At 43.5% G+C, this 25,217-nt stretch overlaps 1 protein-coding gene across 1 annotated transcript in view; it reads left to right on the top strand.

Annotated features, from left to right (window-relative positions):
* The window catches only part of cdh4 (cadherin 4, type 1, R-cadherin (retinal)), a 186,951-nt gene that overhangs the window by 102,397 nt on the left and 59,337 nt on the right, over window positions 1-25,217 (top strand). The window contains exons 4-5 of the mRNA XM_054616471.1: window positions 16,724-16,950; window positions 24,268-24,450. Of these exons, the coding sequence (XP_054472446.1) occupies window positions 16,724-16,950; window positions 24,268-24,450 (410 nt within the window). The remainder of the gene's footprint in view (window positions 1-16,723; window positions 16,951-24,267; window positions 24,451-25,217) is intronic.

The raw sequence follows: 25,217 nt of genomic DNA, 5'->3' as shown, positions 1-25,217 counted from the left end.
GCAACCAAAAAGAGGGTCTATACTTTGCAAATTGCCAGCTGCCTTTTTTCAAAAGAAATCTGGGTCGGGTGAATTCAGCGTTGTGGTGGCTTTTGCCTGTAGCTTGGCTGTTTAAAAAGGATTTCCCATGTCGCGCTAGTGACGATCCTCTCTGACCAATCAGTGTTCTGCAGTGTTTTAACTTCAACTTCTGGTATCGGCTCAGCTCACTACGAACCTCGATCGAGGTGTTACCAAGAATGGACAGGTTCAATTGGTAACCATAAACCATTTGCAACTTTTGCTAATGGAAACATAAAGATAACCGTTTTATAGTGTAACAAACTAAATTAAAGTACAGGACTGCTTGGTGGAAATGTGGCTTAAAGCTAATTTATTAGCGCCTTATATTTTGCCTGCTTAATACGTGCCTAAATCCTTCAGAAACCTAATTGTAATTACTTATAGCTAGAAATGAGTGTAGCAGATAACCTGTAAAATTTAGTTTTTGTGAGGATTAAACAAACAACATATAACGTGTTAATTTGTTAGCCTTAGAAGTACTAGTCAGTGGCAGTTTGTTACCTTTGGACAGAGCTAGGCTAGCTGTGTACCCTGTTTACAGCCTTTGTACTAAGCTAATTAAGCTAACCAGCTACCGCCTAAATATGTACTGCACAAACATGTGTCATATCATCCATCTCACCTAACATTTGACAAATAAGTTAAAGAACCCATCCTTCAAAATGTCAAAGTATTGCTTGCATCTGTTTCCAAAGATATTCAGATGTGTTTGTTTTGTTGAGAATGGGTATACTCTAAAACACTTAGGGCCCATAATGCTTAAGTCTATGGCCAACCTTGGCTGCCACATTCAAAATGCCCCAGACTAACCCCAGGATGTGAGCTTTTAACCAAATTCAATCTGTCTGTCTGTGCACTTCAAGGCCTCTTCAGTGCCAAGGCCTGTGCTTTTAGATGCTGCAGATTGTTTTGCTCGGTTGTAATGTGACTCAGATCGAAAGAAACTTAAACGTAAAGGGGTAACAATAAAACAGGAAGCTCAAAGTCCAAGGTCTGGCTTGTATTGACTCTATTCAGTAAGCAGAGAGAGGAGAGTGAGCAGAAACTCTCTGCGAACATCCAAAGTGACTCGAGATGTCACCAGATATAAAATAGAGTACATAGTGAATCACCTCGGAAGACAAACACTGGCCATCTAAAGACAACGGTGCATACCTTCAGTGGTGCCAGCACACCTCCACCTGAGTAAATATGTGAGTAGATTAGCAGAATTAAGTTTCCTGGCACACCGGTTGGCAGGCTGAATTAACAGGTGCATGTGTTTAGAGGTAGATGAAGGGGGAACAGCTAAAAGAAACCCCATCTGTCTTTCTGCTTTCCCCTGCCTGACAGTAAACATTAATTTGCCTGAATCTCCAAACGGCTAGAAAATGATAAAGAAGCGCCGGGTGAATAGTTAGCAGTTATTTAGCCAATCCTGCGCCGCCTGTCTGGCAACAGATACATCAGCATTTTCTCCCTCTATTCTTCTGGGTATTTTTTCCTCCTCCTGGGTTTCTGACAGTGATCAGGGGAGTCGGAGCAATGCTGAGCTGAACAGTGCTGACAAAGCCAAAAAGGCTCTGCACTTCAGGCTCCGGAGTGGCTGGATCGATGTAGTGCCATCACCGTGGCCTGGGGGAGCGGCTGCCACCATCCTTCATACTGCACTGGATGTCCTCATCTGCCTCGCTTGTCACCTCGCCGCCTGTGGGGTGGGACGGAGATTTATGCATAGCAGACAGCTCGAGTCCAAGCGCACGCCATAGGTTGGCGAGCCACAGAGCACGACACATCTGATGCCGTCGGCAAGCTCAGATAGGCCCGACGCCTGGAACGTTCCCATGCTTGGGAAATTCAGAACCTACACTGACAAATTGATGCTGGCGAGACAATCGAACTCAGCCGTGGGTTTGGCGTGAAAAACAAAGCTGAGCAATTAATTTGGGTTTTTTAAAAGCCTGAAGCCTGTGATTGCAGTACAGCTGGCTGTGTTGAACACATTCCTCTGCCGGAGACTTTGTTTACATGGTGATTTGCAGGTTTAAATATACTTTTCACACTCGTATTTCTTGCCTGGTATTTTCATATTCGCACAGTATGTATTTTCACCCTGAAGGTTTGTGAGCATGTGGAACGTTTGCAAACAGTAGAAAACACTTGAAAAGACATCAGAGCAGGCAATTACGTTTTCCTCCAGCAGATGATTATAAAAAGCATAGGTTTCCTGCAAAGTACTGAGAACGTTATAAGAGAGTGAAAAACTATTTTTGTTTTAACACTGACATTTCTGTGCGTGTTCCATTTTTGGTAGATTTAGCTATAGATTAACTTGTGCACTGCAAACTCATCCAGTGGCTTTCACAAATATCTGTTTAGTCAGCGTTGTTGCTTTAAGAGCAGTTTGCATTGAATTCTTCACACATAGGCAATGTGTTTTTTTTATCTTTTTTCATCCAGTTAAGGGTCGCGGGGGTGCTGGAGCCGATCCCAGCTGTCAATGGGCGAAGGCAGGGTACACCCTGGACAGGTCGCCAGCCTATCACAGGGCAGACATACAGAGACAGACAACCACTCACGCTCACATTCACACCTACGGGCAATTTCAGAGTCATCAATTAACCTAAGCTGCATGTCTTTGGACTGTGGGAGGAAGCCGGAGAACCCGGAGAGAACCCACGCTGACACAGGGAGAACATGCAAACTCCACACAGAAGGTTGTCCAGCCTGGGAATTGAACCCGGGCCCCTCTTGCTGTGAGGCGACAGTGCTAACCACTACACCACCGTGCAGCCCGCAATACAATCATGTTAGTTGAATAAAGTAAAACCCAGAACCCCGAACCCCGAAATGTGACCAAAGACTGAAGTAATAAAGAGCTTCTCTGCCATGGATACAGTGCTGTTAAACTGCTAATTTAATAATCCGGCCCTCAGTGTGCTGTTGTGTTGTGTTGTGTATTCAGTACAGTTTTTCCTGGTTGGGTTTTGATTCTCACACTTTAACTCGAGCAAAAACAGATATTTAGCCAACCTCTCCAGGGCCCCGGAGTAAATTTTAGATGCGGTTTGCCAGGCTGGCAACCATCCAATCAGCTTTTGGTTGCCAAATCCACAGAATGGATTGGTGTATTTAATTGTTGTTAATGGGAGTTATAATGGTTCTGTGTTATTATAGGCAATTTTTTAATTAATGGAAAGTACCAAGAATGATTGAACATATTTTACTTAATACGAACACATTTTTGCTTCTCTCACTGTATTTTGTGTTACAGGTCAGACACATGCACACACTTTCAACGTACAGTAATGTATCTAGTATGAAAAACTGTAATAATTATAGTTATTATAGAGTTTGTCAGTTGTGTCGGTGATGACACGACAGCAAAAATGCTCTATCTCTCTTAAAAAACAGTAAAACGGAAAACTTAGTTGTATTCAACAATGCATTCATCTTTGGAGTTTTTTCATGTTGTTTGGAAGAGTGTTAATCCATAACAGTAGCACTCATGCTTGCTTAGGCAGAAGATTAGGCCCATACACTGATGTGGAAGTACATTGAGGGACTTATCTAACACAGGGAAAGGAGTGGTCAATAGGGCCGACCAGAAAGCAACAAAAGTATTGGATTTACTGGATTTATAGTGATTTATTAGCTACAGTGATACTATATGGAGACCGCAACAGCTGTGGTTGGTCAGCATGGGCTGCTTGTCTTTACTTCCGATGCCAGTAGACATTGTTGAGTCAAGACATTAAGGAAATTGAACAAAGAATATTATGTTGTGTGGTTTAATATTATATAGTCAAAGAAATAACTTTATTGAGTAACTGTGGAGAATATTTTGTAATTAAGGCACAAATACAGCCGGATGACTTATAAAGCATTTGTTAGGTTATGCGTCAGCACTAGCTTTTACCAGGTGGATTGTTGCTTGATTGAGCTAAATAAGGTGTTTTATTTAGCTTCTATTTATTCTTTATTGTAAAAACATGTCTTTCATTAATTAGTTGTTCACTTTAAACCAAAAGTTTGCACGCTGTCGGATTTTCAAAGTACCTTTCCCCATTGGTTAACTTGCTAGTAGCACCATATGGCACATGGGTGTATCAGACAAATCAATTGAATTATGAATATTAATTTATTGGCAAATTAATGTCTGTTAATGATACAGTAAACAGTTTCTATCCTATTTCCATTTCATTCCTGTTCCACGTGAAATATTCCTGGAATTTTGCAACCCTTATCAAAAGACAATGTAAATGTCAATTCATACTTGGGTCAAGTAAGTCTAGTTTTACTACCAAACCTTAATCTTCATAAAAGTGCATGACACCGCTGAACTGCAGAAGTTTAACAGTGCTACCAGCTTCCTTTATATCTCAAACAAGCACCAATGATGGGGTAATTCTTCCTGCAGTACGTTCAGTTTCATTTGGTCAGTACCCAAAAAACAGCACGTAAACCACTTCCACTACATATAGTGACTCGCTTAAGAAGGGCAATTAAGCCTCTTCCCATTACCTGTGAGATAACACGCATACCCGTTCTCACCTGATAACCTAAACAGCCTGATTCTTTATAGATTAACGACTCGTCTCTAGCTAATATATTTTTATCACAAGGTCATGAGTGATGTATTATCAGTTAATGAGAAATACCGAAATGTGTAGCGTGTGAGAGAAGGCTGGGAGGGGGTAAACACACACACAAAGAGAGACACACTCGTTTGACCTTTCAGAAGGGTTTTCTCTGCCCTGCGGCGAGTTGTCCTGCAGTGATAAGAATAATGGTTTTGGCGCCATGGCGCCCGGGGAGACCGACCTCGCATCCCCTCCCGATAGTTGAGCAGAGAGATTCGGCCTCTCCTATTGTGCTCCCTACATCTATAGCAGACAATGAGGCTTAGTGCTGCCCACTTAAGGGACAGGGGTATGCTCGTATTGAGGACCACTGCAGATCTCTCTGATAACTGTCACCAGGCGACTTATAGAGGAAATGTAAGGAGGGGCAGAGAGGTGGAGGAGCAGAGAGGTGGAGGAGCAGAGACACTTGCATTAGAATACTTGCAAATCATTCGACAGGAAGATGCCGTCACAGGCCTGGGACACAAAAGAGGACATTCACAGGACATAACATTGGACCATTTGTCTGTTTTTTTTGGTGGCGTTTTGGATTCCCCTGTCGAGTGTTGTGCAAAAAAATAGCACAGTAGGAGCGGACAGATAGTCTTCATTATTTCATTTCACTTTAGGTCGGAGCTTCACTTGAAGCAGGGAATAAGTGTGAAAGGGTCCTTGTTAAAAACCCTCCCGTCACTATCTCTGTGATCTCAGCATTTACACCGTGTTAGGCAGCGGGGGACATCAAACGCTCTCGAGAGGAAAAGTGGAAAATGTTGGGTGCAAATGTATTAGTCATGTTTTTAATTGATTTTCTGGAACAGGCCAGGGTGACTTCAAAGCAAATAGCTGTTGAAAGAAAACTCAGATTTGTTGCTTTTAAGGGAGGGCTGCACTCTGAAAAGCTCTCCTTTTTTTTTATTCAAGTACCTAAGAATATCTCAAACTGGCATTGTGTTAATGTGTAATAAAACATGCTAGATTCACAATGGTGGTTAGAGGTGATGACAAATGCTAGCTTACTTAAAGTATGTGCTGGTATTTACAAAGCCATTTACAGTACATGTGTATACAGAATGTGTCTTTGACTCAAAGCTGCACCAGTTAATAACCTTAAATTAAGAACCCAAACTGAACCCCAGACAGTTAGCGACTAGCAGGTGAGTATATTGGAGCTTTTAGCAGCTAAAGAGCCAGATATTTCCCTCAGGGGTTTGATGAAGATTGAAACAGAGCTAAATGAAGACTGAACATCGAGCATTTTATCAGGTGGACAGAAACATGGCTACATGAATGAATGCTAATGATGCTCTATGTGCTGGATGTGTGAATTTGCATCTATTTGATAACACAGTCACAATATCTACCTTATATAAGCTAGTTTTGCCTGCCCCAATAATGCAGCTTTAACAGAGTGGATTCTTTATTTATTGATGTAAGGTAAACAAATTATTCATGCACGTCTTATTTGTATTCCTTTCTATACTTGTGTGTTTTTTTTTTCTTTACTCAGCAGCATTCATTTCATTGGTGTACTGTAGTCTACATAAAAACTCTGTTCCCCTTATTCTACTTTAGTGAGCTTGATACTGAATGTACAATGTTTTCTGTTGCAGGCCTCAAGCAGCGTGCATTGGTTCCTATTCTGACTTTAACACTGTTCCCCAGGGCTCGAGGCTACTTGTTGGGGCGCAATTATCTTCATAATGACAACATCAGCACCCGGCTCACAACAGTCTGTCCCTGTAGTCCACGTAGCTGTGTTCCTCAGATGAACCTCATCTGCTTTTGCCGGTTTCGGCCCTCCGGAGGGAACCAACTTAAACCCGTTCAAGTGTGTTGTTTTGCACTAATGAGACCAATTACATTCATCAGTTACTTTGGCTGATTGATGAGTAGAACAGAACAGTAGGGCTGCATGTTTCCATCTCAGAGTCTATCTCCTTAGATCAGATGAGTGGAAAGTGACCAGCTGATGGTCCAAATCCAGATATGAAGAAGCAGCGTGGCAATAATGGCTATGTGATCGCAGTCGCTGCACTGACTTCTGGGATAGCCTTGATCTCCTCCGGGGGTAAATACGGATGAGTTCTGTCCCGGGTCTCGGGGCCTGGAGACTAATGGCTGGCCCCGACCTATCGCTTGCCCCAGGGAGCTTCGGAGTAGAGATAGGATTAGAGAGAAATGGATGAGAGCAACGGATAATGAAGGAGATCTGTCTTGCGTCTAATCATTGGCTTTAGAAGACATGATCTGTGCTGGAGAGAGGGAGAGCGAGAGAAGATAAGAGGCACCTTTCTTGTTGTGATTACACCTTTTTATCACAAATAAACATCCAATACTTCGCCACTGTCAGCCACTCCGCACGCCGTACTACGCGGATAAAGTAAACACGCCGTTCATTGATTTACATAAACGTAGTGAAACTGCTGTTTCAGCGGACTCTGATTAGACAGCCCTCATTGTTGAGACGCCGTAATACACCTTTTATCACACAAATCCCTCTTCACCTGGCCTCCAATTCCCTTAAATTAGTCTGTTGGGCATAACAGATATTTCTGTTTCTCTCTAAGTGTACATTTGTAATGCTAATTAGGCCAATTGTAGGGAATCAAATCAAGATGCCGAGCACAGCAGCTAAACAATCACTGGGGAAGGATGCAACCACTTTTTAATGCAAATAACACGAGAAGTGGGGAAAGATGGAGAGAAAAAAGAGGAATAACCCGGGGAGAAGAAAGAGCTGCTCAGTGAGTGAGAGCGGGGGGGGAATAAAATGAGAGAATGTAAAAGGAGAGAGGGGGAGGGAGGGATTGAAAGCTGATTACCTTGTGAGTGAGTCTTTGGTTTCTCTGGGGACTGGGAGGAAGGCTGTTTTAGTCTTATAGTATTTATTAAGGCCGGTCCCCAGGGTAATCAAGAGCAGCTAAAAATAACCAGCTAAGAGATGTTGCGGTCATAAGCACTGCACACTGAACGGCTCACACCCTGTAACTGGACCAAATTTACTCACCCGGCCATAGCATATCTGCACCGTGTCAGCTAATATGATAAAAGTGTAAGTATTAACTAAAAAAATGAAGTTTGTTCTCTAAAATGACCAGTGTGGGCAGTAGAGGAGATGTGACTCACACTAGGGGAGAATATTGGGTTTCCATTACAGTCATTATTTGGTTGAGTGGGAGTCACGGACATAAGCTTCCTTTTGTCCCCTGATCCTTGCTCCTTGTTTGCTCACATTCCCCTCTTTTGTCACTCGGCCCAGCTGAGGTCCCACCACCTCGCTTTGGGCCGTGTTCAAATTATTATATCGCACTGGGAGATAACAGACAGTGTGTAGCCTTGAGGCAGTTTCTTCGCTTCACCTCCTTAAAAAAGATATTGCTGTGATAAAGCGCTGCTCCTTCTCTGCTCGCGCTAAATCGAAGGGGAAGCCTTGAAGGCAAGGTCTGGGGAGTGGGAGCCAGATGAAAGAAATAAAACAAAGAATCGGTTGATATGTTTGTGCAGTTTTTTTGTGCTTCAAAAGGAGAACATTGCTCATTACCATAAGACTGTGGCAGGGGCCACCAGCTCAATTGGGGGGATTTTCAAGGTCGTCGTTTCCTGCCTTGATGCGGGTATTTCTGCAGACGGTTGGATTGATTGGGAGCCAGATTTCACTGACTTTTTTTTGCGGCCTGAAATTAGCGAGTAGCTGCTGAGAAGATGGTCGGCCAAAAGGCATGCACAAAAAAAAGAAAAAAAAAAGATAGTGGGTGTTTGTGAAAGTTCACAACAGTGTGAACCTGTGAAGTTAACAACATTTGGAGAAATTTTTTTTTTTGCAGATTGTCTACTTAAAAGTTGACTAAAAGTTTTAAAGCCAGTGTTGAAAATGTCTGCCCACCAACTCCCTTACATCCAACTTCTCTCTAATAGCTGGAATGAAAGTCTGATCAGATCAGTCCGATCATTTCTTACGACCTGTTTGTCGAGGTCACCAGGACTCCTGACCTTAAAAAGGGTTAATCCTGGAACACCTGAGGGCAGCACGTACTGAGACACACTGGTGCCCCCTAGTTGTGGCATGCTTACAAGATAACACACTCACAAACAAAACCACACACACTTTACACACACTTCACACACACGCACACATACAAAGGAGAAAAGCTCCTGGGCTGAACGGCGGTGTATTAATCACACTGATGCCTGGCACTGCGATCTGTGACCCAGTCTTTTAATTGCATCCGCTCTCCTTTGCTCCTGCTCTCCCTCTTTATCTCGCCTCTCTCCCCTTTCTCATTCCTCAAGCCCCCCTCATGCCGGCGCCCATGAGAGGAGGCTAATGCACAGATAAGAGGGAAGGCCGGGAATGAGAAAACCCCAAATGCTCCTGTGGATGGCGAATGTGAAGTTCAGGCTACGATGTGGAGCAAAAGCCTTCTGTGTAATGAGAGGATGTGCGGACAAGCAGAAGAAAACAAATATCAGTGAGGAAATCCATTGAACTACCGTGACAACCTTTAAAAAGAAACCCACAGAACATGAGGCCAGCACCACATCCTGTATTTGTGTGTCTGTACATCACTCTCTGTATCCTGACAGGCCAATAGGGCCATTCACAGGTCATCCCCTCACACCTGCAGAAAATAGAGGGAGGCGACAGAAGGAAATCAAAGGTGTGACAGGGTGGAGGCGGGTGGGTTTGTGGGCGGATGTTGGCCACGTACACATAACGGTGCTCTAACAGTGTGACAAGGTTTTGCTCGGCACCATAAGTGCATCACATCACGAGCGTGTGTGGTGTTCAAAAAGTGAGACATGAGCTCCTTCTCTCCCACGCACACCTATAGGAACGCAGGGAGTCCATGACACCCAAACCCATTTATTCTTCAGCTGTAATAATCAGATACGCAAAGAGCCAATGTCACACACTCCCACTCCGATGTCCCTCTTCTTCTCTCTCTCTCTCTCTCTCTCTCAGTCTCTTTATCTCTCTCGCTCTTGGTCCCTCGCACGCACAAGCACACACAGCGACACACGCACACACACACACACACACTTGAGTCGCAGTGGTTTCCTTTTGTGAGAGCGAGCTGTCAGAGGGAGCTGTGTGGGCTTTTGTTAAAACAGAACTGCAGAGGCAGAGAAATTCATTTCCAACTGCGGCAAAAAAAAAAAAATCCCTTTTCAGGAAAGTCACATTGTACCTGCAGTGTTTTAAAAACAGCAGTATGTAAATTGAATTAGTTATGAGCATTCCTGTGGGGGCTCAGTGGGCTGGATTTCAGAAGACTTTCAAGGGTTGTGGATGTACTGCATGGGGAGCCTCAGGTTTGACTGCAGACTCACAAGATGGTGCACTTTAGTTGTGATAAACAACGACATCTGAAAATATATTTTTATATCTTCACTTGCCGATCACGGCTGCTCCGCTGCATTCCCCTCGCCGCCCACTGAAAGGTGTAAACTTTTCTCATTTCGTTTTGCTTCTCTCATAGGTGGCAAGAGCATCACAACTGGCATGTCTCTTGAGTAGCTGTTATAATATCCCTGTCAGACGAGAACCTTGAACGTTTAGTCCTTCTTCATGTTTAAACGTACGCTGGAGGATCACATGCACTTTTCTGGATCCGTTTCAGTTCATTAAAACCTTTTAGTTTGCCAATAAGAACATTTGAAAAATACTTGGAAGTCAAGCTGAACACAAAGCTGCCTCACTTAGATCCTGAAAAGCTGAGGACTCATCTTTTAGTTCGCAAATTAGGGTTTTGTTTCTCAGTGCAACATTAAAGCAATAATTTCGGTTTATTGTGAGTGACACTGTTTATCTTGAAAAATAAAAGCTTGGTGCAGCCTTGCTTTTCATTCATTGTTCAGTTTACTGCTGGTGAGTGCAATCAAATTTCTCATTTTCAATGAATCATTGTCATTCTAGAAAAATTAAAACATGCAAGTATGGTGAAAATGCACACTCAACTGCAAGGCCACTGAAGTCACACTGAGATGTGGATGCCCCTTACATGCAGCATGTTCTGTATTTGAGCCGTGTTTGGTTTACTCGTCAGTTGGCTCTGTGCCGCTGTCTATCACAGCCTCAGGCGAAAAATACTGTGATTTGCAAATTGAGTGGGTGGCGTTGATTTTCCCGCTGGCTTGAGAAAAGCAGCAGGGTACCAGAGGGAATGTTTACTTAGCACTGTGGCACAACTGCGATGAAGGGCACCACAACAAGTATCCATATGCTCAGTCTGGAGCTATTTAACCCCTCCTCTCCTGGTAAATCCTGACTCTCTCTACCAAACTTCTCTTTACAACTATGTCCAATGCATAAAGGGGGTATTTAATGCCCCCCCATGTTTCTACATCGTTTGCTGTCAGACCTCTATTTTTAGCCGTTGTAGCTGATATCATAATCTTTATTAATACACCTTTTAAAGCACAAAAAACTAATTATTTCATTAAAAAAGCAGATCAAATAAGCAGTAGACGCAATGAATGCAAAGTGAGACATGCAGAATCAAAGCAAAACTCATAAAAGGGAGGCTAAGACGCTAATAAAGGTTGTTGTATAAAAGCAGGTCTATAAAAAGATCTATCGAAACCTTAAAAATGATCCGCAAAATCATATAATCTCTTCTAAAAACAGCTAACAAGTGAAAAATCACTTATAAATCTTGAACCCTTTTTGCACCTCTTTTGAGTCTCTTGTGCTCGGCTCACTTTAACAGCGGTAATAACTGACCCACCAGGGCGTCTCTAGGCCTTTGGCTCAGACGGGCTCTGGGGGGAGAAAGTTCCTCAGTCTGCAGGGAATACAAGAGGAGGATAAAGAAAGACAGGTAGGGGGTTAAACGGGGAGGAAGTAAGGACAGTAGGAGGTAAGGAAGTGGAGGAGACGGGGGGGAAAGAGACGGTTGACAGCAGGAGGAGGGAGCGGCGGGTGGGGGCGTGCTTGGTCGACAGGTGAACATGGTGTGGGCGGATGCAGAGGGATGAGGGAGGCGTGCTCCGTGTGGATGCACAAAGCAGTTCCCACCTGCCATCTACATTATGCACATGTAATGTTTCCATACAAGAGCGGCTCTGGCCTCCCCTAGGGTATTGTCGTGGATCTACAAGCTGGAGGAGACAAAGAGCATAAGCGTGACTCCCTGTCTCTCTCTCTCTCTCTCTCTCTCTTTCCCTCTCTGTGTGTGTGTGTGTGTGTGCAGAGGACTTGGTGGTCGGCAGTCACGGCTGCTTGCCCAATCTGTTTTAGCCGTGCCTGCGCCGCGCTAGCCGCTCTGTTGGACACTATGTTCTCTGCCGTACGCGTCCAGAAGAGAGAAGAGCAGCCAAGCAGAATGACACCAGCCTCAGCAGCCTGCCAAACACCGCTGTGGATGGCAGGACACACTAAAAATATACAGAACACACTCCGGCACACAGAGACACACATTCAATACATGCACACTCACGTACACTCACACAGGGACAAAGAGGCAGACCAACAGCGTACAACACACACACACACTTGCATTTTTAGGCTACAAAATAGAAAAACAGAAGGCAAACACACACTCACACACTTGAGCTGGTGGTTTAATAGCCCTGATGTTTTTCCTCTGGAACCGAGGCAAAACACAGGGACACAAAAAACATAAATCGATACAGTCATAGACGAAGAAAGCAATTTAGATAGTTGACATAACAAGCAAGGCACAAAATCGCCCCCTGCTTTTATACAGTTGACACCGATAGCTGATTGTGAACTGCTGAGTTGGCAGTTTGAAGTGACGGTATCGGCCTTCCCACGGAGCGCATCCGCCACGCCCACTCACTTCATCATCACCCATGTGTATGTTTTCAGGACTTGACACTTCTTGACACATCTTCAGGCAAGTAGCTGAGTTTATGTGCGATAGTCAAACTTACTTATCCAAAATAAATAAAGGATTTAGACACTTAAACTGTGTTATCCTTTTACTTTGTATTGTCATATAAACTGGTTATTTGCATAAAAGCACGCAATTCAAATGCTTAGGAAATAGATGATTTGATTATAACATATTTTGGGGGCCTTAGTCATTTTTATTATGCATCATAAGCTGCTTAGAGCTAGTGTTAGGAAGTTAAACGTGTCATTATTCCCCCTCTAATATCTATTTTATATTCCTATGAAACGATCTCTTTCAAACAACTGTATTTTTTCAAGTTTCTCGCCGAAAACGTATTTTTGCAAGATAACATTTCAACACATAATGATAGTGTTTTGATTTACCTTTGCCCAATATTGCTTTCTGTTGTTTGGAGCTTGAACGCAACATGATGCAAGTCAATGTAACCTCCATTAACCGCTGTTAACTCCGTTATCAGCAGGACTGTGCTAGGGAGAGACCTTCTGCTGTCTGCAGACGAGCCGGTCGATGTGATCACTTTGAACAGCATGATGGGAATGAATTACAATATAATAGGCCGTGTCTGATTAAGTTAGTTGTTCAAATGTTGCTATGCTGTTAGCTCTGTTATTTAGCCAAGCAGAACAGGGCTGCCTGCATTTTAGTCCATACTACTGTTTGCATGGAATATGTTCAGAGACTCGTCTAAGCTTCAGGCTGCAGAGAGGTCTTAAGAGTTGAACACAATGAGAATACCTGAGAGTCTTCAACCTAACAGTGAGATAAATACTGGATAGACAAGGCCACCCAGTGTGCTGTCATGTAGGGCTGCAACTAATGATTATTTTCAGTATCGATTATTCTGCTGTTTATTTTCTCAATTAATCAATACATTTTTTTGCCTACAACATGTCAGAAAATCTGCTTGCTTTAACAGTCCAAACCTCCAAAATATTCAGTTTATAATCAGATATGATAAATAAAAGCAGCACCTCGGCATATAAGAAGCTTAACCCAGCAAATGTTTGGAATTTCAGCTTGAAAAATGACTAAAAGGACTTTTAAATTAATTGCTCAACTAGTAGTTGCAGACAGAATATAATGATCTATTAAATATTTTGTTGATCTTCAAAACTCATTTAAAAACTCACTGAAAGAAGCTTATTTTGACTTTTATATACTGCAGATGCGGCTACATTGATTGCATCTATTGGCTTCGAGTTGTTGAAATGAATATGTTTGAAAGCTGCCTGACACCCACACACCGGCACATTTCACCCTTAAACATTATCGGAGGATTGGCTGGTGAATGGAGCTGCCTGGAGATATCTGGCAACAAAGTCCGATGTCCTTGTGTTAGTGTGTTTGATTTTATCATCTGAGCGTCTGGGAAGAGTGAGAGAAATGATCAAATATCATTCAAAAATGCACACAGAAGTCATACAAAGTGTGAAATAACAATAACGTATAGAGAAACAATGCAGTGATGCAGTCAGCCAGTCTCTCTTCCATCAGTCCTGGTGCTCAGGATGAGCTGACCAGTGGCAGTCCAGTGGCAGTATTGATTGATCCTGCAGTAAAATATGTATGTGATTATTAATTGATGAAGGACTGCGGGTTTACTGACCTTCAGGGTCGTCAGCCTGAAGCCTCGCCTTACTTTATTCATTTCAAGTTCAATTTCTCACACATAGGCATGCTGTGGTTTGCCAAGCGCAACATGACAAAACAAATTACATGCACTAGAGAACATTACATCAAATAAGCACAGATTAGTTATCAAAAGCTTTAGTCTTCATTCACTGCTTCTATTTCCATTATGATGTGACAGCAATGAATAATCTGCATTGCGCCATTTGCATATTAGCTCCTCTTGTCTTCAAACTAAGGATTTCTTTTTTGGTTGCAGAGAAAATTGTTCCAATTACTGTTTTATTTTACATATTTTTCTGTTTTGCCTCCATCTCATTTTCTGCTATAGTATCTGCATCTCCCGCCTCCTCCTTTTATCCTGCCATCTCTCACTGTCTCTCTCTCACACACACACACACACACACACACACACACACACACACACACACACACACACACACACACACACACACACACACACACACACACACACATGCATGGATCCTCTATCAGTGTCTAGTCTCGGCGTTGTTACTTTCTGCTGCTTTCATCTCCATTTAACAGCGTGGCAGATCAGATCCCACCACCTGATTTGAATGTGCTTTATGGACGGTGGGATTTTTAATGAATATAAACACATTTATGAATATTTTCACACTAAGCAGATGTGTTAGGAATCAGGGTCGTGGTCCTGGGCCCCCTCACGGCTACAAACCGGTGGGCGGTGAATGGTAAACTGAGAGGTGGCCCGGTGCCCTAGCAGAAAAATCAAAGTCATCCCTCTAACAATGCTGCGCTAAGGCGATCCCTCATAGACCACATGTGTGTTCCAATGCCAACTGGCACCAAGCACAGCATGCGGGGGCAACAGGCAGACCCACGGAGACCTCGATGGTTCTATTGTAGAATTAACATTCAAATTGATATATGCACAGACATCCTCCAAACTAGCTGCGGTTTGAATTCACTCCCGCGTGTATGCACACACGGGCGGGAACACACACACACACACACACTCTCACACCCGCACGCATTCATAAGCGGGCGCTTTGCAGTGCGTGCTCGTGTCCTTAAGCCCCCGCTTCTCCCAGCTGCACCACAAGAGACCTGTCTAAGTGACAACAATTAGCCTGCTCAGTTCAAGCTAATTGAAGTCATTTACATAATACATGCCTGCCATCGCAATTCATCTGTGGACAATTCAAGCAGGTCTGTGTCATATTGTCACAACCTGATGTTAGATTCACCCCCCCCCCCCCGCCCTACTGCCTTGATAAATGATCCCCAAAGTCACTTAACACAAAGCATATCACTCACATAAGGATTGTTCTCCGCGATGTTATTCTTCTAATGAAAATAAGGATTGCATTTGCCAACAGAGACAGATGCACACATTGTCAAAACTGTGTTTACCGTCCGTCCCATTATGCGTGCAATTACTCAGAGGGTTGAAAACAAACAGCCGACGAGATCTCGTGCTTTATTAGCCCGTTGTTTGGGAGCTGCTTTTGACAGGAAGCCGGGCAATAAATTAAATAGATGGCTTGATAAAGAGCTCGCTGTGCGGAATTCTTCACGCCGGATTTTTGAAAAATCACGCTGCCATAGCTCATAACAGGCGATCTGTTCCCTTGGTGATTTATGAAATCAATTTGTCTTGTTATCAGCAGCCAGAGTTTGTGAGATAGCATCAGTCAGAGCACATGCTTTTCAACTTGGGGGTAGAGGGAGACGGGGATGGGGTGGGGTGAGGGGTGTGTGGACACATAATAGACACCTTGAAAACAACAAATCAGTAATTCATGCAGTCGCATCATGCTATGAATTATGGGATGATGATGCATTGAGTGTTGATTAAATTTGGCAATGAAAGGGAAGGATTTTCCAAATATTCGTGTCTGAGACTGTTGGCTTCTCCTGTGTTTCGTGTCGGGTAATGGGATATTCATGTCAGCTGTCACTGGAGAATCTGCACTGATGCACTCAGCCGCCGAACACCATCTCTCTGCTTGTTTCTCTGTGACCCTTTACTCATGTGTGGAGTGTAGACACTGAAAACCATCCTTCCTTACTGCTCATTCAGACCAATATAGTACATTACTGGATTATGGAAACAGGATTAGAAGTTTGCGTGTGCAAACATGGGCGTCCTCACAGCTCCTTTTCTTTTAGTCCCTCTAAATGTCATACAAGACTGGGCTCCATGCGCCAGGCAGCAAAGCATGGAGCGCAGTTGGCCAAGTCAGACTAATTCTCTTCACATTTTCCTTTGGGAAGCTGAGGGAAAGGCAGTTTCGACATAGCTATCTGTCTACTTTGGGAAAAGAATGATATGTAAAAGAATTAGGTTTAGATTAGCAGTTTGTTTTGCCAAAGGCGTCAAGGTTGCGAATCAGAAGTCAGAGCGGGATGGGTTATTTCAAGATACGTCCTGATGGATGCAGGTTAATCTTGAACGTGCCAGATGCGTCAAGGATTTGCAAACACCCCGTAGAAAGTAAATCTCAATGTGCTGCTCTCTAAATTCTGTTCCCCCTTTCTCTCCCGTTTCTGTCTCTGCAGTGAAGTTCGAGGATTGCCAGCGCAGCAGAGAGGTGGGCTTCGTCAGCAGCGACCCCAACTTCAGCGTGAGGTCCGACGGGTCGGTGTATGCAGAGCAGGAGCTGGCCAACCTGTCAGAGCCCGTCCAGTTCATGGTGACGGCACGGGGGCTCCGCGACGCACACATCTGGGAGACTACCGTTAAGCTAGCCCTGGCCGGACATCCTCATCCTTTAGCCCTGACGAAGGTAACGAGGGAGAACACATTCAGGAACACATTCAGGAACACATTCAGGAATAGATAGACACAAAGGGAACATGGATGGTGCCGCTATAATGGTTTCCTTTTGATTACACTGCCTATTTAATAACCTATCACGTAACCCTTACTTACAGTTTGTTTATCACTAAAATGGCAATAACCTGCTTGATCATTGCTGTAAAGACATTTTTCCATCCAACCCTAACTTATCTTCTGTCCAAACAAACTTTCCAGGAGTGGAATGATAAAAATGGTGAATGAACTACATTTATTCAGTTTCATTTCTAGTCTTAGCAACTGCTCAAAGAGCTTTACAACTCAAGCCAGCAGTCACCCATTCATACGCTCAGTTTGTGGTTCAGTATCTTGCCCCAGGTATCGATCCACTGATCTTCTGATTAGTGGACAACCATTGGATCTTTGTTAACAATATCAGGAAAATTTTACGCCTATTACATCACTAATTTAAGCTTATAAACCTAATAGTTCTATATTCGGACCTCCAGTATTCAAGTATCTTGTGAAAAAGAGGGTGTTGAAGTAAGAAGGTATTTTAATGTGTCAGATGCATTTAGTTGGTATTTAATACAGTATAGAAACTGTGTCTGCCTACTCAGTCAACAAATGGTGGTTACAGATCTTTGTTATAGACATTTTAAACTCGAGTTACTTGCAAGTGTTGAAAGCTAAACCTAATTATATTTGATACAAAAATATTCTTAAAGGATTTAGATTTGATAAGAGGATTTAAAACTGGATTGGGATTCAATGAAATGCTATTAAACCCCAATCCTAGGTAGCTTGTCTGATTAGATATGCTTCATTATTTGGAGAGAGTGTAAAGCAGCTTCCTAATGGAGGATCTGAACTGAGACGTTAATGCCCCTGTTTTTTATTTTTTGTCACCATGTACACAGTCTTTGTGTTTCCAGCTATGTCTATGGCCAGATTTTATAACAGTGCTTGCACAGCAGTTAGGATGAAGTGCTTCTTTGTATGTGACAAGCAGAGACATGGCCCTATTTGCTACCAAGGCTCTATTAGCTAGCAGAGACTGTAAAACTACACAGGACCAAATGTATAGCCACTGTTACTGACTTCCACCACCGGGCTGCACTTTGTTGAGCGACATACCCATTATCATTTTTCCAGCACTACTTGTTGAACGCCATCGGGCTTAATGTTCAGTCATGTTTCTAATCATGACAAAAAGCCAGAGACTCGTGTAGCTAAAGCAATAGCCGAGTGGGGATTAAAATTCTGCCCACTCCTGGCAGTGCAATAATGGAGACTGGAGAAATAATTGACATTGATTGAGCTAATGTTCCACTCTAGCGGAGTCTGCGAGGACCAGGTGATGTAGTTTTCAGCATATAATAATGCTCCCCACATCATGGAGCTGGAGAAAGATTCAATAATTGAACAAGAAATAAATGTGTTTTTTCCTCTAATCACATGGAAATTTGAAAACCAGCATTAATATGTACAGTGCAGCTCTCATTCCTGTCAGAACAATGTTTACATGTGTCCGTGTCACTGTTTTCCTCAGATGCTATAAATAGGTGCTAGTGCTACAGTAAAATGTATTTCCAATCTCCTGCTACGCCCCGAGGAGGAATAAAAACTGAATACCTGTTTCATTAGGAGCTTAGTCATTAAAAATGTAATTATTAAAATATAGTACGTGCTACAGGATGATGTGAGACAGGAACATGGGTGAAGGAATGCCTATTAAGATACCAAAAATACACTTTGGTTGGTGGTTAATTTAATTTCCCTGCTGCTTGTTACATGGTGTAAAACTATTCCAATACTACCATTTCTCATGGACCCGCATTATTAAAACTGCATAAAACTTTGAGGAATTGATTGAAGCATTGAGTTAAACAGTGACAACCTCCACATTACATTACATTACATTACAGTCATTTAGCAGACGCTTTTATCCAAAGCGACTTACAATCAGTAGTATATTACATATCATTCACCCATTCACACACTGATGACAGGCTACCATGCAAGGTGCCACCATCAGACTCTAACTAACATTCATGCAACATCCAGTCCACACCGATGGCAAGCCTTCGGGAGCAACTTGGGGTTAAGTGTCTTGCCCAAGGACACATCGACTGCTGAAGCCGACCCTCTGATTGGAGAACTACCGACCTTCTGATTGGAGAACTACCTTGCTCTCCACTACGCCATAGCCGCCTTCACATGGCTGAAAAATCTCCCTTTTAAACAGTTTGTCTTCATTGACATCCACTATTTATGACTTATTGCAGCCATTCCATCATATGGCGGAGTAAAAGCAGAAAGTCTGCCCATTGAGAGCAGCAGAGTCTGGATTGAATCTGTGACCTGGTCTAATGTCAAACGGCCCCGCTGACGAGGTCATGTCATGTTTGACTCTGGTCATATTGCTCAGTCCGTCTGGACTCCCTGCTGCGTTCCCCAGCTCACTCCTCCAGTTTGACTGTAGTTATGATCAAGAGTAAAGAAACAAACAAATAGTAAAACAGGATGACATTAGTACCAAAAATCAATACAAAATAATTGATGGAACAGTAGTGTACAGACGGTAAATGCTTATTATGTTTAACATTTGCTAAGTAGAACTAAATATAAAGCATGATTGAAATTAATGGGAGCATCATTCCTTATGCAGATGTTTGTTTTGAAGCAAAGTATTGGACAAATTGATATGCAGACTTTTTCTCTTGCCCCAAGATAATTGGGCAAGAGAAAAAGTCAGGTCATCACTAAACTGATCACAGTTCATTCTGAAGGGATCATGAAGGTCTATAAAAAAAATGTAATTGCAATCCTTCCAATAATTTCCAAGATCTTTCACTCAAACCACAAATGTGAACCTGATGATGGCGCTTGAGATACATTTCAGTCTGGACCAAAGTAAGGGACAGCAGGGCAGACCAACATTGCCCTCTCTAAAGCCCAGCAGCTAGCTTGGCTAAAAGTACTTTACATCTCTTTCCACTCTAAAGCTCAAATGATACTTTCTGTGATTACTTGAAGTATATTAACCTGACAGACATGTATGAATATGCTTGTGCAAAATGGAAAACAGAATTAAATGTGCCATAGTTAATATGTCCCATATTTGTTCTCCTTCAATATATAACATTGTAAACTACTTGTGTGCAGTTTAGGGCAATGACTTCTCCTGATTTGTATGCCCCTGCGCTGATAGTGTAGTGATAGTGTCTGACAAAATGGAAAGAGTCTCTCTTTTAAGGAGAAGTCTTGTTCTGAAATCTCTCGAGATGATGTGCTGCTTGAACGGTGGAAACATGAGGGCTGATCAGAGGTTGCTGTGTATTTATTTGAGCCAGAGTAAACTGATATTCAGATTTTACAATGTGACTGGACACAAAAACAAACAGACCGGATTAAGTTGAATTTTTAAAAAAAACGTAACTTTCCCTGTAGGATCCTTTCCATAAAGTTGTCAGATACTTAACAATCTGAGCATGTCAGTAGCAAAAAAACCGTTACATTGACGCTGCTCACTTGCCTTCGCAGCTCATTTCGTGGCTGCTGGTTGCAGCGTTCTCTCTAAATACTGGAACAGTTTCCAAAATTGTTGTCCCCATTAGTCACTTAGACAAAAAAAACATGGGAAACCAGGGTCAAAAAATACCAAAGTGAGTTGGGAATTAAAGTGTGGCCAATTTTCCTATTCTAGTTCGGTAAACACACACACAGAGGTGAGAAGTTGTTATCTGAGCCCATCTCTTTGTTCTATTTATTTTAGAAATAATCCCATCCTCCAGTAACGGCAACCTCTAGTATCTCTGCGTTTTCCTCAACATGTGGGTATAAAAGCTCTGGATATCCTCTTCCTCTCAATGCTAATTAAAAGACAGACAGCTGAAATACCAGCCTGATTTTGTGTGGAGACAGTCATCAGTTCTCAGTTGAATTTGGCTTGAACACAGAATGCACTGCGGCTCCTTCCTCTTACTACGCTCACTTTGTTAAATAGCGCCAGTGAGAGTGCACTGATTTGCTTTTAATAACTGGCTTATTTTTCTCGCTGTGCTGTTTTGGCAGCAGAAATGTGCTCCGTGATCAACCTTGCGGATTTTAGTATATCATTTTGTGTGCAATACCACGGCAATTGAAGTGCAGTGCATCTTTGACCTGAGAGCCCTTTGCGCTGTGTATATGTACTCAGGCTATCACAGCTCACACAGGTAGGGCCTCTCGTCGAGTGCTCTCCAGCTCGTACTGATTTCATGGCACGTTGGTTTGACTTCCCTACCAGCTTAGAGCCCATCAGTTATGCACCACTGGATCTGGACTCGACTGGTTGCCGGAGCGGGTTTTAGTGCTTATTTGATTTGCATTTTTTCCACCGCTCTCTCCCCAGACAGCCTCACCTGTTCGAGGTAGATTACGGAGAAGGCCCGCAGCAGGGTGGAACGTAGGACCCTGGGGTGCACTGGTCGATGAAAAGCAACACTGACAGGGTCGGATGGTTGCGCTTTCCCTGTGTGCTTTAACTTTGTGATTATAGCCTGATTATGTTGACAATCCACACTGGAAAGCTGCACGTCTCAAAAGGCAAATAGCAGCTATGAGGATTTTAACATTTTTTTTTTTTACACAAAGTTAGGTTTAAATGTTATTTTTCTTCACTTTAGTTTTTGAAGGAAGATCTCACGGGAGAACATTATCCTGACTGAAAACTAGAACTGTGATCTTTTTTTTTTATCATAGTGAACTAGCAAAGGAAACTGCAGCACTAAAGACATAAAAAAATATATTTTCAGAGCCACACAGAACAGAAAATGGGAAATGAGCACACACTCTTATTGTATTGTTCTGCCTGTTTGTCAGGCTGATAACCTCCAGATGTCAGCTCCAGGGCTCAGGGGCTGCCGGCCTGAAGAATGCCCCGGCAATGTGCAGCCTGCCTGTGAGCGGGGTGCTGCCAGCTGGCCCAGCCTGCCTCTGGGTAGCAGGAGCCCCTGGCGCATCAGAGACACACTCACTGACACATATGTATGTGCATTATTTTCACGCATTTGTACGTGTGCACACATGCCTGCATCAAGGCCGGCCCTCATGATTTATCATATGTGCACACGGGCCTGACTGAACACGCAACACATGCACACACTGAATTCATACAAAGACATGCAGACAAAAAAAGAAAAATCACCAAACTCTAATAAGCACCTAGATTCCTTGCAGCCTACAGAGAAAAAAATTTCCCCAACGTTTCTTTCTCTCCTTTGTAATCCTGGTATTGTCACAATGCCAACAGCCTGTCATCCGCCATGCTGTTTGAATGTGACAGTCACATGCAGCCACTATGCCGATATCATCCACAAGCAGACTTACAATAAAAGGACGTCTCCCTTTCATTGTCTCCCTCTGTGCCTGTCTCTCTGCCTGACCGTCTCCCTTCCCGACTTCTGTTTTGGCAACATTTCCAAAGGAATGCTGGGACCCCGACCAATCGGATGCTTCAACCTCGTTATCGTCAGGCCTGATGGGCCGCCTACGTCAGTGGGCCGATTGGCGTATGGAGCAGCTACTCATTCACTGTTTCTCTGCAGATAAGGACTCTATCATGATAGCAGCACACTCACTGAGCATATATGAGGCGGAGCAGTGCCGTGGTATCATATTTATGTCAAAGCTGTGTGTATGCGCTGACATGGAGACAGTCCTGATGATTCACCATCATCTGCCACAGAGAGTGTAGCTTTGCATGATTTGCTTTTTAACATGATTTTTGTTTTCCCTTGTTTGTTTCAAATGAGCATCTGCAAATACACACACAGACACAGAAACACACGCACGCGCATTCACAGACAGAGACTAATTCCACCTGCCGTCCATGGAGGCCGGGTTGGCAGCATCCCTGCCTCCCCCGTGCCAGTTGGTACCTGCGAGTGTTTCGGATGAGTGGCGCCGAAACGAGAGTTATCTTATCTGGGAAACACATCTGGTCCCTCCTCATTCCTCTTTCTGTCCTCTAACCATCCGCTTGATCGACCCCCCTCTCTCTCTCTCTCTTTCTCTCTCCACGCCGTGCTCAACGCCCAGCTAAACGCTCAGCACCGTCTGTCCGGAGGTCAATGCTGAGCTCGCAGTCCAATCCTCTGAGCTGCCAATGTGTTGAAGAGTTAAAACAAAACATGAAAAAACATACAGTGCATTTGTTCAGGTGCAGCTTACAGTCACAGGCAAAGCAGCTGCACATTGATATGGTGTGTTGGCGTGGCAACGTGTCTGTGGTTGCTCCTGTGCACCCGTTGCCTGTGTGACTGCGTTGTGTGTATTCCAGGTGGGATGAGCGGGAGGATTTCCACTGTGCTTCAGGTGACAGTGACACAATGCCAGCGCGTGTGTGTGTGTGTGTGTGTGTGTGTGCGTGTGCGTGTGCGTGTGTGCACGCGGGGCCCAGAGACAACAATAGGATTAGGTGGATTACAGCAATACAACCATTTTACACAGGAGGACACCATAGAGGATTGGGTAGAAAACACTCCGTCTTTTAGACACCCTTCTAACCCTCATTTCAGCAGGCAAGATGAGTAAGAACACAATCTCCTCTCTGCAGCTGGAGCTGGAGGGAGTCATCGCAGAGGGTTGTATACATGCCCATACATTCCTTCAAAGGAGTTAACCATGATACCGTGGTCCTGTATGATGTCAAAGGTACCTAGCCATCAAAAATAAGAAGTAGTTCTCCCATCCAAACAAGACTGCAGGGCGGTGTCCCGTTTCTCTCCCCTGCCATCCCTCCTTGTTATTACACTGGTATTTCATCAACATCTGTTTTATCTGATGATAGGCTTCTGTCAGGGTTGAGTGTCTTATTGTTTTCTACCTTCAGCAGGGAAAGAGAGGACAGAGATGGGCAAGAATAATGCCGTCTGCTTTTAAAAATCTGTGCAGGGGTGCAGACAAAAGCATAGCACCTCGGCGGACAAACCCCAGCCGCGTAGCCTGGGGGAGGCCTCGCTGTCTCAGCCCAAAGGCTTGGGCAGGCTAAGTGTGTCTTGCCAAAGGCCTCATGAAATGTGATGCAGCAGCATTCAGGGGAAGAAAAAAAATGATTTGTATTTTCCTTGTGTCTGTCACTCTCTGACGGGGGTTATTGTCAGCGTGACACCCAGCATTTTAGTTTCAATTTTAGCAGCACTTTATAGATTCATCTTCCAACCTGTCGTGGCAAAATAGCATTCGTCAAATGATAACATGCACAAGTTATTCAATGCGAGATGTGGCATAGTGTGACATGTTTGGGTTTTTTTCTTTTCAGGGTGGCATTGAAGAAATGCTGTCAAGAGCCTGGGAGTCCCAACCCAGAGTTATCAAGTTTCCTCGAAGACATCTGAGGGGCTCATCAGCCAATGGGCTGAGGCGACAGAAGAGAGACTGGGTCATCCCGCCCATCAACGTGCCTGAAAACTCCCGAGGACCCTTCCCTCACATGCTTGTCAGAGTGAGTGACATGTTTATATCATTTCAGCAAATACCACAGAAGGCCTTTGGTGCACCTCAGAACTTTTTTCATAACTTGTCTTTGCAGAGAAAGGTGATGAAAGGTAGACGAGCCATGTATTTTTTTCTAAGCACTTACTCAGGTCAGGCAAGAGAGGAGGATGGTGAATATAGAGTAATATATCTTAGGATCACCATGAGGCCAAGACACACAACATTCTGGTATTTTTCTATCAAGCAGACCCAGCAGGCTAAAAGCGCTGCTCTTGTCTCCAATTTAAGTCATGATGCCAGGTGATTTGTCTGCTGTGCCTCTGGGCGCCGCAGACAGGCAGAGGGAAAATAATAATCCTTGCTTGGAAAGCACACAAATATGCACTTCATGCTTGGTTTCAGAAGAATAGATCGGAGGATTACTGAGGAGTATTCTCTCTCCGCTGCGTTCATACACCTGTTAATATAGCCGCTGAATTATTTTTCACATCACAGTGCATCTCTTTGTCGATTACGGCACATCTAAATTGTTCGGCGATCATGACATTCAGATTGTACCGAGGTTGGGGAACACTTTTGGAGATGAACGTATGTTAAAGGATTGCTTGAGAGCATTTGTTTTGCAACAAATAAAGCAGTTTAACAGATATGTTTATGCATGGATGCTAGGGCTTTCCAGAGGCATGCATTGCCTTACTGCAATAAAATAGCATACAATGTTTGCACAGGGTTTTCTCCCTGAAAAAACTTAAATGTAAATTCTTATTTATTAGA

This window comes from Anoplopoma fimbria, chromosome 17, assembly GCF_027596085.1.
Source record: "Anoplopoma fimbria isolate UVic2021 breed Golden Eagle Sablefish chromosome 17, Afim_UVic_2022, whole genome shotgun sequence".
Taxonomy (NCBI): Eukaryota; Metazoa; Chordata; class Actinopteri; order Perciformes; family Anoplopomatidae; genus Anoplopoma; species Anoplopoma fimbria.
This window is presented reverse-complemented; position numbering and strand designations above follow the sequence as displayed.